Source organism: Heterodontus francisci, chromosome 5, assembly GCF_036365525.1.
Source record: "Heterodontus francisci isolate sHetFra1 chromosome 5, sHetFra1.hap1, whole genome shotgun sequence".
Classification (NCBI taxonomy): Eukaryota; Metazoa; Chordata; class Chondrichthyes; order Heterodontiformes; family Heterodontidae; genus Heterodontus; species Heterodontus francisci.
Window position 1 is genome coordinate 117108875 of NC_090375.1, and position 19259 is coordinate 117128133.

At 44.5% G+C, this 19259-nt stretch overlaps 1 protein-coding gene across 1 annotated transcript in view; it reads left to right on the forward strand.

Moving 5' to 3' along the window:
• Window positions 1–19259, forward strand: part of prex2 (phosphatidylinositol-3,4,5-trisphosphate-dependent Rac exchange factor 2) — a 638971-nt gene that overhangs the window by 615497 nt on the left and 4215 nt on the right. Inside the window, exon 39 of the mRNA XM_068030918.1 lies at window positions 10933–11000. Coding sequence (XP_067887019.1) covers window positions 10933–11000 — 68 coding nt within the window. The remainder of the gene's footprint in view (window positions 1–10932; window positions 11001–19259) is intronic.

Below are 19259 nucleotides of genomic sequence, written 5' to 3' on the forward strand. Positions count from 1 at the left end.
ACCTTGTGCGATTCATGCATTAGGATACCCAGATCCCTCTGCATCTCAGAGCTCTGCAATCTCTCACCATTTAGATAATATACTTTTTTATTCTTCCTGCCAAAATGGACAATTTCACATTTTCCCACATTATACTCCATTTGCCAGATCTTTGCCCACTCACATAACCTATCTATATCCCTTTGTAGCCTCCCTTATGTCCTCTTCACAAGTTACTTTCCTACCTATCTTTGTGTCATCAGCAAATTAGCAACCACACCTTCGGTCCAAGTCATTTATATAAATTGTAAAACGTTGAGGCCCCAGCACTGATCCCTGTGGCACACCACTCATTACATCTTGCCAACCAGAAAATGACCCATTTATACCTACTCTCTGTTTATATTTGATGGCTTATACTATACATCCAGTAGCATAATAGCTGCTTTATTATTCCTGAATTCTAACCAAGCAAGCTCTGTTTTTGTTCCCTCAACTACATCATCGCTCTCACAGGGATTGAAATGAGATTGAAGGTTTTTGGCAAAAGAATGCAGGGGGAATATGAGGAAGCACTTTGCAGTGGGTGGTAATGACCTGGAACTCGCTGCCCACAAGGGTGGAAGCAGAGACGATCAATGGGGATCAAGCTAGGGAGTGGGCTTAACTGCATTGCTCCATGGAGAGCCGGCATGGGCTCGATGGGCCAAATGGCCCTCTTCTGTGCCGTAATGATTACGGGGGAAATTTTATGCAGTCTGCTGCAGCGGATATGATGGTGTGCAGGGTGATATAATTAGCTGGGAGGTGTTTTTTCGGATCCCAGACCGTGGGATATTTTAGAGGAATTAAGTCAGCAGCAGGTTTGTGATGTTCCGGGTTCCCACAGCGCGGTGGTGGATTGCATCTTTGCATTCATTTAATTAACATGAATACTCATTACCGCACACATAGGTACAATTTAGTCCTACCTGCCAGATTAAGTGAACAAAGAGCTATATTCCCGTGCCACCCAGTTCACGAATGTTTCAATGTGGCGTGTATGAGTCGGATTTGTGCAGTTGAGTCTCGTGTCTGTGCTCTTCTCTCTTTAACTCATCCGCTAAACTAATGGCAGCGTTACAATGGATGTTTACCTCCACACCAGCACAGCAATGGATGTTTTCCTCCAGGCTCGGCATCAGCGAGGGTGAATCATCTCAGGGGATGGTGGCGAAGACATGGAGGAGCAGGGGAGTGTAGCCGGGGAGGGAAGGGTGGGGCGATCGGGAACATGGAGGAGCAGGGGACGGTAGTCGGGGAGGGAAGGGTGGGACGATCAGGAACATGGAGGAGCAGGGGAAGGTATTCGGGGAGGGAAGGGTGGGGTGATCGGGTGTATGGAGGAGCAGGGAGGGTGGAGTGGAGCATCCAGGTTGTTGAATGGTTGATGTTAATAGTATAGATACATTTTGTTGGCTGTGGGGATGATAGGTGGATTAGATCAGTACTGTGTGAAGATATTTGGCAAGAGCGTAAAGGGAGGGATGAGTGCTGTCGACATTGGGGAGCTGTGGGGCCCGTTCAGGGTACTGGCTAGCAGAAGGAACGGTCACAGTCAATGGGAGCATATGATTCTGAGGGGGTGGGGAAGGTACTCGACAGCTTCATATGAAGAGGAATGGCACTCAGCAACAATGGTCAGTTGGATGTGAGGAGGTTCAAGGGTAAGAGTCAGCATATCAACAGTAATGGGAGTACGAACGGAGGGGAGGGATGGCTTGAATACATTGAGGATTACACTGTGCATGGTAATGGGAGGAGGCTCAATGGTAATGGAGGGAAGGGCAATGGTAACGTTGGATGGGTCAAGGATGATGGGTTCAGGCTGAAAGGTTGCCGGAGGAGGTTGGAAGGGAGGGAGACTTGCCCTGAATTCCACGTGCACAATTTTCTCCAACGATAATGGAAACCACGTGGACACTAAAGGATTGTAAGGAGAGTGGGAGGAGACAAATGCCAGTGGGTGTGTCTTCTACCTGGCTGCAATTTAAAGGCAGATATAAGGGAGGTGTTCATTGCCTCGATGTTTCAGCTCAGTGTCAACAAAGTACGAGAGTACACTAGCTAGAAACATAAAGACAAATAGTAAGAGTTTTTATAGATATTTTAAAAAGAAAAGAATTACCAAAGATATTTTGCATTGGTCTTCACTATTGAGGAGACAAGTATTAGCTGTAAGTCAGGAAATGGACGGGAGGGAGGAACTGAAGAAAATTACAATTACCAGGGAAGTGGTACTGAACAAATTGTTGGAGCTGCGAGCTGACAAGTCCCCGGGTCCTGATGGACTTCATCCTAGGGTATTAAAGAAGCGGCTAGTAAGATAGTTGATGCGTTAGTTTTAATTTTCCAAAATTCCCTAGATTCGGGGAAGGTTCCGTTAGATTGGAAAATAGCAAATGCAACTCCTTTATTCAAAAAGGGAGGAAGACAGAAAGCAAGAAACTACAGGCCACTTAGCTTAACATTTGTCTTAGGGAAAATGTTAGAAGCAATTATTAAAAACGGTATAGCAGGGCATTTAGAAAAATTCAAGGTAATCAGCAGTGCCAACATGGTTTTGTAAAAGGGAAATCATGTTTAACCAATTTATTGGAGTTCTTTGAGGGAGTTACATGTGCTGTGGATGAAGGGGAACCAGTGGATGTTTAGTTTAGTTTAGAATAAGTTTAGAGATACAGCACTGAAACAGGCCCTTCAGCCCACCGAGTCTGTGCCGACCATCAACCACCCATTTATACTAATCCTACACTAATCCCATATTACTACCACATCCCCACCTGTCCCTACATTTCCCTACCACCTACCTATACTAGGGGCAATTTATAATGGCCAATTTACCTAAAAACCTGCAAGTCTTTTGGCAGGAAACCGGAGCACCCGGAGAAAACCCACGCAGACACAGGGAGAACTTGCAAACTCAACACAGGCAGTACCCAGAATTGAACCCGGGTCGCTGGAGCTGTGAGGCTGCGGTGCTAACCACTGTGCCGCCCCGTATTGTACTTAGATTTCCAGAAGGCATTTGATAAGGTGCCACATCAAAGGTTATTGCAGAAAATAAAAGCTCACGGTGTAGGGGGTAACATATTGGCATGGATAGAAGATTGGCTTGCTAACAGGAAACAGAAAGCCTGAGGCCAAGGTTAATACCTTGGGGACATGGGCTCAAATCCCATGGTGGAATTTAAATTCAATTAATTAATAAAAATTCTGGAATTGAAAGCTAGTCTCAGTAATGGTGCCATGAAACTATCATCGATTGTCGTAAAAAACAATCTGGTTCACTAATATCCTTTAGGGAAGGAAATCTGCCATCCTTACCTGGTCTGGCCTACATGTGATGCCAGACCCACAGCAATGCTTAACTGCCTTCTGAAATGGCCTAGCAAGTCACTCAGTTCAAGGGCAATTAGGGATGGGCAACAAATGCTGGCCTGCCAGCGACATCAACATCCCATGAATGAGTAAAACAGTTGACAATACAAGTGGAAAAGCTGATGATTCTAGTCAGACCAGATTGTAGTACCTCTGATTTGTGCAGAATGATCTAAAACTCTGTTCCTAGATTGTGTTTGGATTCTTGGCTAGCTCGTTCACAGTTTTGCTGACAAGCAGTGTTACAGGTTGTGCAAAGGTGGGCTCATTCTCTTAATCTATCAATTTATCAACAACTTCTCATGACTTTTTACAAAATCTACAAACATTAGGAAGCCAAATACCAGTAAGAAGGATGTTTGCTTTTACATTGAACAGTGGATGTGGTAGAGTTGTTAAGAAAGATCTCTTCATTGTACGCTGATCTCATTGTCTATACTCAAAGGGTGCCAAGAAGACCAAGAAAACACAGATATTTTATCACAATGTAGACATGAACATGTAATGATTCTGCATAGACAGAGGAAAAGGCTGTCAGTTTTTCAATTTGGTAAAGATTATTAATGACCTAATTATCCATTTACAGCTATTACAAAGAACACTTTGCTACAGATAATTAATTATGTTTTTAGATGCATTGATTACATTTCCCCAAGTCCTTTGCAGGGAATCCTTTGGAAAATCTATTATGCACTGCACTGCACTGCAATACATTACATTTAATTAAGATTTCCTTTTCATTACTTAAAATATTAGCCAATGGCAAAATATAGAATGATGAGTATGAGCTACAGAACTGTAAATTGCTGGAGGACAAGATGAAGTCAACCTGTGTAATGAATATATTTAAAAATTCATTTTGTTACTCAAATTAACTTTCAACATCTAGGAAATGAAAAATTTGGAAACTTTTTGATGAAAAAGTAATAGTCATGAATATTTCAATTACTGCTCTCATGATTGCACATTGAGTATATTTCCTTAAATAGCATCATAAATTTGCAAACTTCTGAGAAATCAGGTTAAAACAAAAATATTTCACTCTGACAATCATGTAATGTATAAGATAAATGAATCGTTGCTATTGAATTCTATGTATATGTTAATTAGTAACCTTCTAATAACTATGGCCGAAATTTTATGCCACTCCAGCGAGACGGATGGTGGCGGGGGGGTGGGGTGGTGTAAAATGGGGCGGGAGGCTCCAGGAGGCCTTCCCCCCCCCCCCCCCACCCCGCACCCACCTCCACCCCACTTTACGTAGGGTGGGGGGGGGGGGGGGGGGGGTTGGAAAATGGGCCGCCCGCCCCAGGCCAATCAAGGCCCTTAAGTTGCCAATTAACGGCCACTTAAGGGCCTTCGCCTGCCTCCATGGGGATTTTACCTGTGGCAAGTGGGTGTCCTGGAGCCGGAAAAGGCCATCCGGTGAAAGTTGGCGGCCTCTCAGCACCCCTAGTGGGCAGGGGCCCTGACAAGGGTGCCCAATTGAGGGCTGCCCCCGCTTCCCCAACTGCCCCCAGGGCCCAAGACGCCCTGCCTTCCCCCCCAAACGACCACCCTTGCCTCACTGGGGCACGGCTGATTATCCCCGGCGAGGCAACCCAAACTTGCCTGCAGTCCTTGCTCCATGTCCTCGGCTGAGCTGCAGTCCCAGCAGTGGCACCGCTCCCGGTGGCGTTGCTGGGACTAAGAGCTGCTGGCCCGATGATTGGCCAGCAGCTCAATGAGGCGGGACTTCCTCCCTCAAGCCGGTGGAAGTCCCGCCTCGGAACAGTTAAAGCCTGAGGATCAGTAAAATACGGGACGGGAGGCGGGTTTGCCACCAAATTTTACATTGGTAGCCAGCTCCCGTCTGCCAACGTAAAATCCAGCCCCATGTGTTTTAACAGAAGGACTGAATCAAAATCTGATTTGATGATCATATAGAAAAATGTTATCCATAAAGTATTTTATTATAAAAATGGAACTTCTTGCAAACTTGTTGAAGCTGGCAGTCACTTGTTCTACAAATACTTGGCAAGTTACATCTTTACAGTTTACTCTTACACTGGTATACAAAATTATGAGGGGCATTGATAGGTTAGATAGGAAGAAACTTTATCCCTTAGCGGAGGGGTCAATAACCAGGGGGCATAGATTTAAGGTAAGGGGCAGGAGGTTTAGAGGGGATTAGAGAAAAAAAAATTTCACCCAGAGGGTGGTTGGAATCTGGAATGCACTTCCTGAAGAGGTGGTAGAGGCAGGAACCCTCACAACATTTAAGAAGTATTGAGATGAGCACTTGAAATGCCAAAGCATACAAGGCTAGGGGCCAAGTGCTGGAAAATGGGATTAGAATAGTTAGGTGCTTGATGGTTGGCACGGACACGATGGGCCGAAAGGCCTGTTTCTGTGCTGTATGACTCTATGACTGGGAAAGTTGAAATGTTTCCTTTTTGCAAAATCACATTGGCCTAGAAATTCTGTGACCATTGAAAACATTGAAAGTTGTTCAACTTTAGGGGAAATATCTCAAGCGAATCATATCAGTTGTACCAACCTGAACACATAATTTAGGTCTGCACTCCTGTATCGTACTAAGTGAGTGCTGATCTTCTGAAGGTGCCACCTTTCGGGTCAGATGTAAAGCCAAAGTTCCATTTGCCTGGTCCAGTGGTCTTAATGGATATTACAGATCCCGTGACAATATTTAATGACAAACATGAGGTTCTCCTTGTGCAAAAGCAAAATACTGCAGATGTTGGAAATCTGAAATAAAAATAGAAAATATTGGAAATACTCAGTAGGTCTACCAGCATCTGTGGAGAAGAAACAGAGTTAATGTTTCAGAGTTGACCTTTCATCAGAAGAGGAAAATGTTAAAGATTTAACAGGTTTAAAACAAGTATAGAGACAGGGAAGCGAAGGTGGGGAAGAACAAGCGTCCACAAGTGATCCCAAGCTTCCAGTCACTTGTAATTTTAATTCTCCGCCCATTCTCATTCTGACCTCTCTGTCCTTGGCTGCCTACACTGTTCCAATGAAGCTTAATATAATCTCGAGGAACAGTACCATATCTTTCAATTAGGCACATTAACAGCCTTCCAAACTCAACATTAAGTTTAACAATTACAGATCATAACATCTGCCCCCATTTATTTTTCCATTTGTATTTTTTGTGGGTTTTTTTAGTTTTGGATGGCAGCAGTTGGTGATGATTCTGCTTTTCCCATTTACGCCTCCTCGCAACACATCTTTTATTTCTTTACTGTCCCATTACCGTCTACTTTTGCCTATTGCACTAACATCTCTTTTGTCATTTATTCTCTCCTGTCTTCTACCCCATCATAGACCTCCTTTATTCTTTCTTTCCCTCCTCCCTTTTCCTGCCTCTGTACTTGCTTTAAGCCTGTTACATCTCTAACTTTTGCCAACTCTGACAAAAGGTCATTGACCTGAAACATAAACTTGGTTTCTCTCCAACGAGGCTGCCAGATCTGTTGAGTATTTCTGGCATTTTTTGTTTTTATTTAAGCTCCCCTTGTGCCTTGACCAACATCCTTCCCTCACTAACTGCACCAGAAACAAAATAACTGATTGTTTATCTCAATATTGTTTTTGTGATCTTGAACTGTGTAAAGTGGCTGTCATGTTTTCCCAAATGACAATGGACACTGTATTTCAAGTAATCATTTGCATGTTAAGGGCTTTGAAATGTTTGTCATTTATGATAAAGTGGTACATAAATGTATGTTTTCTTACTTTTAGTACACTATCCTTTGTCAGTGTATCCTGACAACCTGGAATTGTGATATAGTAGCCATCACGGAGACATGGTTGAGGGAGGGGCAGGATTGGCAGCTCAATATCCCGGGATATAGAATCTTCAGGCGAGACAGAGGAGGGGGCATTGCAATATTAGTTAAGGAGTCGGTTACTGCAGTAAGGAGAGATGATATCTTGGAGGGGGCATCAAATGAAGCTTTATGGGTAGAGTTTAGGAATAAAAAAGGGACAGCCACATTGCTAGGTGTTTATTATAGACCCCCAGATAGTCAGCGGGAAATTGAGGAGCAAATATGTGCGCAATTTGCAGAGGTGTGTAAAAATAATAGGGTAATTATATTAGGTGATTTCAACTTTCCCTACATTACTTGGGATAGTCATCGTGTTAAGGTCTTAGATGGAGTGGAGTTCTTAAAATGTATACAGGAGAACTTTTTAGCCCAATATGTAGAGGATCCAACAAGGGAGGGTGCAGTGCTGGACCTAATTCTCGGGAATGAAGCCGGATTGGTGGTTGATGTGTTGGTGGAGGACGATTTTGGTGATAGTGACCATAACATAGTACAATTTAAGCTTGTTATGGAGAAAGAAATAGACAAGTTGCAAAAAAAAGGTTTTGGATTGGGGGAGAGCGAATTTTAGTAAAATAAGGCAGGATCTGGCCAAGGTAGACTGGAAGGAGTTACTTGTCAGGAAATCTACAAAAGAGCAGTGGGGGGCATTCAAAAAGGAAATGGAGAGGGTACAGGCCCAACATGTTCCCTCTCGGGTAATAGGTAGGAGCAACAAGCCCAGAGAACCATGGATGACCAGAAACATTCAGGGTAAGATGAGAAGGAAAAGTGAGGCTTTTAGCAAATACAAGGAGAGTAAATCAATGGAAGCATTAGTGGAGTACAGAAAGTGTAGGATGGAACTTAAGAAAGCAATTAGGAGAGCAAAAAGGGGATATGAGAAAACTCTGGCTGGTAAAAGTAGGGAAAATCCCAAGATATTCTATAAGTATATCAATGGGAAGAGGATAACGAGGGAAAGAGTAGGACCTATTAGGGACCAAGGGGGAAATTTGTGGGTGGAGCCAGAGGACATTGGTGGGGTGTTGAATGAATACTTCACATCTGTCTTCACCCAAGAGAATGAGGATGTAGATATGGAACTCAGAGAGAGAGACTGTGAGGTTCTTGAGCAAATTGTCACAGGGAGTGACAAGGTATTGGAGGTTTTGGTAGGCTTAGAAGTGGACAAATCTCCAGGTCCAGACGATTTGTGTCCCAGGAGGCTGTGGGAGGCGAGGGTGGAGATTGCAGGGGCTCTGACCCAAATTTTTAATTCCTCTCTGGCCACAGGGGAGGTGCCAGAGGACTGGAGAACAGCTAATGTGATCCCACTATTTAAGAAAGGTTGTAGAGATAAGCCAGGGAACTACAGACCAGTGAGTCTCACATCAGTGGTTGGGAAACTATTGGAGAAAATTCTGAAGGAGAGAATCTATCTCCACTTGGAGAGTCAAAATTTGATTAGGAATAGTCAGCATGGGTTTGTCAGAGGGAGGTCATGACTAACAAATTTGATTGAATTTTTTGAGCATGTGACCAGGTGTGTAGATGAGGGCAGTGCAGTTGATGTAGTTTACATGGATTTCAGCAAAGCCTTTGACAAGGTCCCACATGGGAGACTTATCAAGAAAGCAAATGCACATGGGATACAAGGTAACTTGAGAAGGTGGATTCAAAATTGGCTTAGCTGTAGGAGACAAAGAGTGATGACAGATGGCTGTTTTAGTGACTGGAAGCCAGTGTCCAGTGGCGTACCACAGGGATCTGTGCTGGGTTCCCTATTGTTTGTCATTTATATAAACGACATAGATGACTATGTGGGGGGTAGGATCAGTAAGTTCGCGGATGACACAAAGATTGGCCGAGTGGTGGAGTGTCTTAGGTTACAGGAAGATATAGACGGGATGGTCAAATGGGCAGAAAAGTGGCAGATGGAATTTAACGCTGAAAAGTGTGAGGTGATACACTTTGGAAGGAGTAATGTGACACGGAAGTATTCAATGAATGGCCTGACATTGGGAAGTTCCAAAGAACAAAGGGACCTTGGCGTGTTTGTCCATAGATCTCTGAAGGCAGAAGGGCAGGTTAATAGGGTGGTGAAAAAGGCATATGGGACACTTGCCTTTTTCAATCGAGGCATAGATTACAAAAGCAGGGAGGTCATGTTGGAGTTGTACAGAACTTTGGTAAGGCCAGAGCTGGAGTACTGTGTGCAATTCTGGTCACCACATTATAGGAAGGATGTGATTGCATTGGAGGGGGTGCAGAGGCAATTCACCAGGATGTTGCCTGGGATGGAACATTTAAGCTATGAGGAGAGGTTGGATAGGCTTGGGTTGTTTTTGCTGGAGCAGAGAAGACTGAGGGGTGAGCTGATCGAGGTGTACAAGATTATGAGGGGCATGGACAGGGTGGATAGGGAGCAGCTGTTCCCCTTAGTTGAAGGGTCAGTTACGAGGGGTCACAAGTTTAAGGTGAGTGGCGGGAGGTTTAAGGGGGACTTGAGGAAGAATTTTTTTACCCAGAGGGTGGTGACGGTCTGGAATGCCCTGCCTGGGAGGATGGTAGATGCAGGTTGCCTCACCTCCTTTAAAAAATACCTGGATGAGCACTTGGCACGTCATAACATTCAAGGCTATGGGCCAAGTGCTGGCAAATGGGATTAGGTAGACAGGTCAGGTGTTTTAATGCATTGGTGCAGAGTCGATGGGCCGAAGGGCCTCTTCTGCACTGTATTATTCTGTGATTCTGTGATCCTCTTAGAAATAAAGGCCAGAATTGTACGTTGGGGCAGAGGCCCCTCCCACCAGCCAGAAAGTCAGGGGTGAGCCCGCCTCTGCGGGACCTGGAAGCCATGCCGTGATTTTATGTGGCCTAGGCCATTATTTGGCCTCGGACAGGACTTCCACCCCTCTGAGGCAGGAAGTCAGGCCTCCAAGAACTGCTGGCCAATCAGCAGGCCGGCAGCTCTTCAGTCACAGTGCCACTGGGAGCGGTGCTCACTGCTGGGACTGCACCCAGCAAGAGGAACAGACAGGAAGGGGGCCCCGGAATTAAAGTAAGTGTATGGGACCTTGCCAGGGACAATCAGCTGGTCCCCAATGAGGCAGGGGGGTGGGGGTCAGTCGAGAGGGGGGAGGTGCTCCAGTGGGGGCGGCTTGTGCCATGGGGGGAGCCCCCCCGTGGGGCACAGGATGTCTGATCAGGAGGCCCCCCTCCCCCTTCGAGCCTGCAGGGAGGCCGCCAGGGTTTACCTGGCCGTCTCCCCACATGGCAGATGGCCCAGTGCCACTGGTGAAATGCCAGTGGCAGCAGAAGGAGGTGCTTAAGTGGCAATTAATTGACCAGTGGTGGGCAGGCCTTTTGTCACCTCCCCAGCCGCTTGTAAAACTGCAGTAGGAGCAAGAAGGCAATGGGAATGGCACCCCCCACCTCCCACTCAACTTTACGATCCCCCCGCCTCCAGTCCACTCCCGCGGGGTGATGGGGGGAGGGGGGATGTAAGGATGTAAAATTCTGGCCAAAACGACCATTTCGTTGAAGCAATCAGTTAATCTACCATAGTCGATGAGGCTCTGCAGATCCTATCCATTATGAATGAACAACATTAATTTGATTATGCATTTTTATCACTGTGGCTTCTTCCAAGACAAGCATTAATCCAATTGGACTAGTTTTATGTGCCAGTAAGAAAGTGTTTGTTTTATTTCAGGGAGCAAGAGTGCAGAACTCTGCTAAGAATCTTGGAGTGAGGGACAGAACACCACAATCTGCTCCAAGGTAACTGTCCTGCATAATTGAAACAATGAAATGTCATATTGGTTGGTTTCCTAATACTGTATTACAATAACAGCTATTGAACTAAAAAGATATGTTTACTGTCTGATTATAGTACATGCAATTCATCATGCATATATTTACACAAATGTGGATATCATGGACCAGTGGTTATCATACTAGGGCAGTGCGACGATGGGGCTGGAGCTTCAAACATGGTGGTCTGCCAATGCTATTCAGTGCAGCGACTCAGTTAAATGGCCGGGGTGGACCGCCCCCCGATGATGTAGATGGGGTGGGTGATCCATCCCCAGCAATGGCGTCAGGCACTATTGCACAGGTACTGACGCCATTTTTAAAGGGTTTTGAGCCCTTGCATTTCATTTAAATATTTAAAGATACTGTTAATTAAAATGTATTGAACAAAATGAAATAAATTTTTCTAGCCTCTCTTCCACACCCCAAAAACCAAACAATTCATCCCTTTCCCTCTCCCCCACCCTCCCCCAAAATACTTACCATGTGCACCTGACCTTCGCCCCCACCCCACAGTTCGTAAACTATGCACTTCACCCCTTTCCACTATCCCCTACACCAATCGGAGGAGTTTGACCCCACTCCTCCACCTCCCGTGCTGAGATACCTACCTGCTCCCCCCTCCCCACTAGTGTTCCACATTGGATCCCTGGACGGGTATCCAAAGCATGGGAGTGCCGACCACTAGCACCAACATGGCACCGGAATGGATGGCGGGAGTGGGTAAGTACTTAATTCTTTGATTTAAATAAATTAACATATTCAGATTTGGCTCCCGTCGCTGAGCGGCTGGGGGGGCCGCCATGAGGCCTCGCCACCACTGCCAATTTCGGGCAGTGCCTTCCCAGCATCAAGGCCCATGGCGTGCCTCTGCCGAAGGAATATTCTGGCCCCCCCCCACCCCCCCAACCACGAGCCCCAGCTTCGGGGGTGGTGTAACCCAGAGCTTATGACTTCAGATACCATAGAAGGTTGTTTGAGACTGAATTTGTCGGCTGACGGTAGAAAAAATAGCCATGAAAGCTTCTGAATTATCACTTAAAAACCCAACTTGTTCACTAATGTCCTTCATGGTAACACCTCTCTGGCCAATACATGACTCTGGTAAAACATCAGGTGGTTGACTCTGAATACCTTTGAAGTGACATAGCAAGCCATTTAGTAGTCAAACAATTACTATAAAGCAAATGGAAGGACCACCAGCACTTCTTCAGGGCACAAGGAGTGAGCAATAAACGTGGCTTTGCCAGTATCCCACACATCCTGAAAACAAATTTTAAAAAGCCTACTGATACACTATTGTCTGAATTGATGTTCTTTTAGCCTTTCAGTTGTTTGACGTGTGAAGAGACGCATCACTACATTTAATAATCTCCAAAACAAGGTAGCGTTTCTGTCTATTCAATATGGAGTGCACAGGGTTGGAATCATAGAATGATACAGCACAGAAGGGGACCATTTGGCCCATTGTGCCTGTGCCAGCTTTTTGGTAGAGCTTTCCAACTGGTCTCACTGCCCCGCTCTTTCTCCACAACCCTGCAAATATTTTCTTCTTCAAGTATTTATTCAATTCCCTTTTGAAAGTTACTGTTGCAACTGCTTCCACCACCTTTTAGGCAGCGCATTCCAGATCACAACTCGCTGTGTAAAAAAAAAAGTCTCCTCAAGTTACCTCTGGTTCTTTTGCCAATTATCTTAAATCTGTGTCCTCTGGTTACTGACCCTTCTACCACACAAATCAGTTTTCTCTATTTACTTTCTCAAGCCATTCCTGATTTTGAGCACCTCTATCAAATCCCTTCTTAACCTTCTCTGCTCTAAAGAGAACAAACCCAACTTCTCTAGTCTCTCCACATAATTGAAGTCCCTAATGGTGGTGAATGGTGGTAGACAATTAAATAACTAACAGGAGAAGGAGACTCCACAAACATCCCCATCCTCAATAATGGGGGAGCCCAGCACGTCAGGGCAAAAGACAAGACTGAAGCATTTGCAACCATCTTCAGCCAGAAATGTCAAGTGGATGATCCATCTTAGCTTTCTCCTGAGGTCCCCAGCATCACAGATGCCAGTCTGCAGCCAATTCGATTCGCTCCATGCAATGTCAAAAAAAAGCTGAATGCTCTGGATACAGCAAATGCTACAGGCTTTGACAACATCCCAGCTGTAGTACTGAAGATTTGTACTCCAAAACTAGCTGCACCCCTAGTCAAGTTGTTCCAGTACAGCTACAATACTGGCATCTACCTGACAATGGGGAAAATTGTCTAGGTATGTCCCGTCAAAAATAGCAGGCCATTTACTGCCCCATCAGTCTACATTCAATCATCAGCAAAGTGATGGAAATTGTTGTCGATATTCCTATCAAGTGGCACTTACTCAGCAATAACTTGCTCACCAATGCTCAGTTTGGGTTCCGCCAGAGCCACTCAGCTCCAGACCTCATTGCAGCGTTGGTCCAAACATAGACGAAAGAGCTGAATTTCAGAGGTAAGGTGAGAATGACTGCCTTTGATATCAAGGCAGCGTAGACTGAGTGTGACACTAAGGAGCCCTAGCAAAATAGAAGTTAATGGGAATCAGGAGGTAAACTCTCCACTGGTTGGAGTCATACCTAGTGCAAAGGAAAATAGTTGTGGTTGTTGGAGGACAATCATCTCAGCTCCAGGACATTGCTGCAGGAGTTCGGCAGGTTGGTGTCCGAGGCCCAGACATCTTCAGCTGCTTCATCAATGACCTTCCTCCATCATAATGTCAGAAGTGGGGTTGGTCACTGATGATTTCACAGCATTCAGTACCATTCACAACTCCTCAGATACTGCAGCAGTCCGTGCCTGCATGCAGCAAAACCTGGACAATATTCAGGCTTGGACTGAAAAGTGGCGAGTAATATTCATGCTACCTAAGTGCCAGGCAATGACCAATGCCAATGAGAGAAAGATTAACCATCTCCCCTTGATGTTCAATAATATTACCATCGCTGAATTCCCCAGCATCAACATCCTCGGGGTTATCATTAATCTGAAACTTAACTGGACCTGCCATACAAATACTGTGGCTACAAGGGCAGGTCCAAGGCTGGGAATTCTGTGGTGAGTAACTCACCTCCTGACTCCCCAAAGCCTGTCCAGATCAACAGGGCACAAGTCAGGGGTGTGATGGAATACTCTCCACTTTCCTGGATGAGTGAGGCTCCAACAACACTCAAGAAGCTCGACACCATCCAGGACACAGCGGCCCACTGAATCGGCAACCAATCCACCACCTTAAACAGTCACTTCCTCCACCACTGATGCACAGTGGCAGCAGTGTGTACCCATCTACAAGATGCACTGTGGCAACTCACCAAGGCTCCTTCGACAGCACTTTCCAAACCTGCGACCTGTGCCACTTAGAAGGACAAGGGTAGCAGGTGCAGGGGAACACCATCACTTGCATGTTCCCCTCCAAGTCACACACCACCCTGATTTGGAAAAATATTGCCGTTCCTTCACTGTCGGGTGAAAATCCTGGAACTCCCTCCCTAACAACACTGCGGGTGTACCTACACCACATGGACTACAGTGGCTAACCACCACCTCCTTCTCATTGGGATGGGCAATAAATGCTGGCCTGGCCAGCGATGCTCACATCCCTTGAAAAAAAAAGTCACTAATCCTTGGTACTATTGTGGTAAATTTCTTCTACATCCTCTATAAAACCTTGCCTCTCCTCTTTCTTTGCACCAAAATGCATCAGTTCACACTTCTCTGTGTTAAATTTAATCTTCCATGTGTCTGCCATTTCACCAGACTGTCTATGTTCTCCTGAAGTCTGCTACCAGCCTCTTCATTGTCTACTACATTTCTGTGTTTCGTGTTTACTACATTTCCGAGTTCTGTGTTCTCTGTAAACTTTGAAATGATGCCCTGTATACCCAAATCCTGGTCATTAAGATATATCAAAAAGAACAGTGGTCCCAATACCGACCCTGGGGGAACAGCACTCTATATTTCCCTCAAATATCATTAAAATATAATTGTTATGATCAACCAGTTTTTTTTAGTGCGCAGACCCTTTAAAATTTTTTGTACAAACGAACATACGTGTTAATTATCACGGGACAAAATCTGTGTGGCACTTCCTATGACCACACAGCTTAGCAGGAACATTGCTTCCCTCCAGATTGAAAAACATCCATTCACCACCCAATCTACTGATTAGGCACACTACAGCCTGCCGGTCTGAACATTGAGTTCAATAATTTCAGAGCATGACAGCCCCCCACTTTACTTTCATTTTTAGTCATTTTTAGCTATTTTTTCTTCCTTTTTTTTTGGCATTCCTTTTTACATTTTTTACAATCTTTTTTTGTATTTATTTCAGTTCATCTTAGTTTGTTCAGTTTGCTCACCCACTGTTTTTTTCAGGTTGTTTTTCTTCAGGTTTGCACTTGCTTATGTTCAATATTCAGTATATTCACACCTAATCTGTACTAATGCTTTGTCTTTCAACACACCATTAACATATTGTTTGCCTTTGCTCCGTGACCTTTTGGTCAGCTATGTGGCCTGGTCCAATCTGCACCTTCTCCTTTGTTGTCTCTTGCCCAACCCCCACCTCACTTGTTTATAATCTGTGACTTTTCTAATATTTGTCAGTTCCGAAGAAGGGTCACTGACCCGAAACGTTAACTCTGCTTCTCTTTCCACAGATGCTGCCAGACCTGCTGAGTGAATCCAGCATTTCTTGTTTTTGTTTCAGATTTCCAGCATCCGCAGTATTTTGCTTTCATTCACCACCCTTCTCTGCTTTCCACTCCTTGGACAATTGCGTATCCACATTGCCACTGTCCCTTTAATCCCATGGGCTTTAATTTTACCAACAAGTCTATTATGTGTATTCCTTCTCTACTACCTCCCTGCCTCCTTTCTTCCTTCGTTTTTCCCTTCCATTCTTCACACTCTCCATCCCCTTATTTGTTTTCTAAGCTGGTGGTGTGCAGGCAATCAATCAGGCAGCCTGCTTCTAGGTCTCCATATAATAGACAACAATAGTGCTGGGTCCTTTACATGACAGAGGTGCCTCTAATGACGCTTGCTATTGGGAGCAATTCTATATTATAAGGCTGGCAGTAGCGGATGGTATTTTTGGTATAAATGATTGATCAGTAAAGATTGTTTCACCCATTTGAGCCACAAGTCAGGTCAGTGGCATAACAGGTTGTTGCAGAATGATAAGATGCCACAAGGTAGGAGGAGGCTCGAATGGAACATGAACACAGATATAACCCTGTTTCTGTGTTGTAGAATTGATGTAATTCTATGTAAAAATGCAATATAGCAAATACCCAGGGCTCGGCTTTCCTTCTGGGGTTGGAAACCCAATGTGGGGAGGATTTCCGGGTCCCGACCACCCCCCCCCCCCCCACCCCACCGCGTTGCAAGTAGATGGCCGACGTGACTTTTCAGTGCCAGGTCAAGTAATAGGCAGAGGGCGCACACATCGTCCAATTAAGGACAGGTTCCTGAGGCTGAAGGGCCAATTGGAGGCCCTCCAGCAATGACACATCAGCAGCCCCACCATCTGAGGTGGGAGCTGCCGATGTATGTAGAAGAGAGAGCGAGCGCCTCCATTTTTGAATACTTTTTAAAATTGATAAATAGAATAAGGTCACAACTGCCAATCTGTCCTCATGGAGGGGAAACCCTTTATGGCCATTGTGATATGGTGGGTTGGTGAGTTTAAAAAACCCATTGGAGCGCTGGCCCTTCCCGGTCTGCTGCTGGGAGGTCGCCTCCTCTCACTGGCTGTGTTTCAACCACCACAGGGGGTCCATCTGCTGACTGGAAAATTCCAATCGCTGTGGGAGGCCCCTTAATTATCTTTATTGGCTACCAACCACTTGTAGGCGGGTAACCCTTCCACCCCAGACCCAGCCTTTGCGAAAACAGATCGGGGTGGAACCTTACCAGCAAAATGGTATGCCATTCAGCAACAGGAAATTCCGGGCCCACCCTCCTCCGGTCCCACCCCCATCATTCTTTGAAAATTTGGCCCCCAGTCTGAGGTCAACTGACTTTAGAACCCCTCCCCTCCCTTACACGTGGAGACCTTCCCCTCAACAGGCAGAACACATATCCACACACCCCATTAGCCATTACACCTTAACCTTTACAGAATAGCTTTAACAATGTTATTGATGTGTAGATGATGGGAATAAAAGGAAAACAGAACATGTGTCGAAAAAAAACATTTGAAAAATGTACATGCATCATTCTGAATCTGGATTTTTGTTTTCTTTACCCAATGGCAGTATTGTGGCCATTTATTGCTTCCAAAGAATTTCTATGAATCTGGAATCAGTTATATTCTAATTGAATAATAAGATAGCCACTCTCAGTCACAGGGGAGCAATTATACGGCCCAAGTATTGTGTCATCACAAGCAATGTTGTGCAGGTGCTACCTCCACCTCTGCAGGATAAAGCAATATCAGAATAATTTACTGGTGCTCCTACAGCATCTCTCACAACATGCTGAATGTGCATGGCTGCATTATAAGTGGTTAGCAAGTGAATAAAGGGCTGCTGATTGCCCATTGTACACCATATATATTCCTGGAGGGGAAAATGCAATGGACAGAGGAGCAAAAGGCTGGGGGGGTGGGGGTATTGATGCTGCAGGAGGGAGGTTGCCCTTTTTTTATGTTTATGAAGACCTTGCTATCAGAATCTGTTTCAAGTGGGAATTGTGCAGTTGGAGAACTGTTCAGGTGTTCTCGCTGCATTATGGAGTGGGTATTTTATGTATATAAAACTCAGGCCTAATGAACCCAACACACAAGTGAGATGCATGGAGTACAAAGAGTATGATGAGCTTCGGGTCTCTGTGTCTGACTTTCCTGGAACAGTCACCTGATGCACTTTAGTGTACTGAGTGCCTACCATCATCTCATTGGAACACTGAGCCTTGTTCAATATGGATCTGAAGTGATAACTTTGCAGAATCACAGTCTTGGCATGGAGAGCCCCCCATGATATTTCTTCTGCTAATTTTAATGGTGAGAACCATGTTTGAATTCCAAATTGTCATTTATTTTTGAAAGACTACTGTAAAACAGTAACATGCCTTGCACAAATAATCAACATTTCAGATGTTTCTGCCATAAAACATTTTCTTTGTTTTTAAAATAATGGAGATATTTTCTTCTCTTATAGAAAGAGCAACCTGATGGAGTGTTGCAATGTTAATAACAATACAGCATTATAATCATTCTTACGTAAGGATTGGCATTCCAAGCTGCTAATTAGTATTAACATTTTCCACTCAGTCTTTTTCCTCATTAATATTCAATTAACAAATTAGATGATAGTCACTTGCTGGTATCTCAATTTCTGGACAGGAATATTTTATCCCAGCAGAGACCTTCAGTGAATCAGTCAGGAGCCATTTCAACGTATGTCCTTCTATACTGTTTATGACCTAATTTCCTCAAACTTTAGCCATGCGTATCTGATTAACATGATGCTCTTTGTTATTTTGGCTCATGTACTTATAAAATTTTGAATACTGCCTGCCTGACATGAAGTCATGGATGAGCAATAATTTCCTATCGGGTAGACTGATGCCTTCATTTTTGCTCCCCTTCACACTGACCTCATTCCCCTTCCTGACCGCTAATCAGGTTGAATCAGGCTGTGCAAAACGTCAATGTCCTGTTTGCCTAGAACTGAGCTTCAAACACCAAGACCGCTTACTACGAGGGAACATGATGAACTTTAAAGAGTTTTTAAAAAGTGTCTTCAGGAGAACATGAACAAATTAGTAGATTGGGCAGATAAATGTCAGATAAAACTTAATGCAGAGAAATATGAGGTGATATATTTTGGGAGGAAGAATGATGACAGAGCATGTACACTGAAAGGTAACATTTTAAAAAGAGTAGAACATTGAGACTTAGGGGTTTGGATACATAATTTATATTTTAATTTGAGAGGGAAAGTTGAACAAAGTTATACGAAAAAAGCATATAGGATCCAAGGTTTTATATAAAGGGTTATAGAGTACAAAACCAAAGAGCTAATGCTAAACTTAGCCAAATCATGAATATTAGGGATTTATTTTCTGGGTACAGTATCCCAAAAGCAGCTGAAAAATGGGCACTATGTACCAATCCTTTTGCCCATTCTGTGCTCAAATCGCACCAAAGCAGAATTTCCTTCATGTTTTCCGGAGGTTGAAGCTG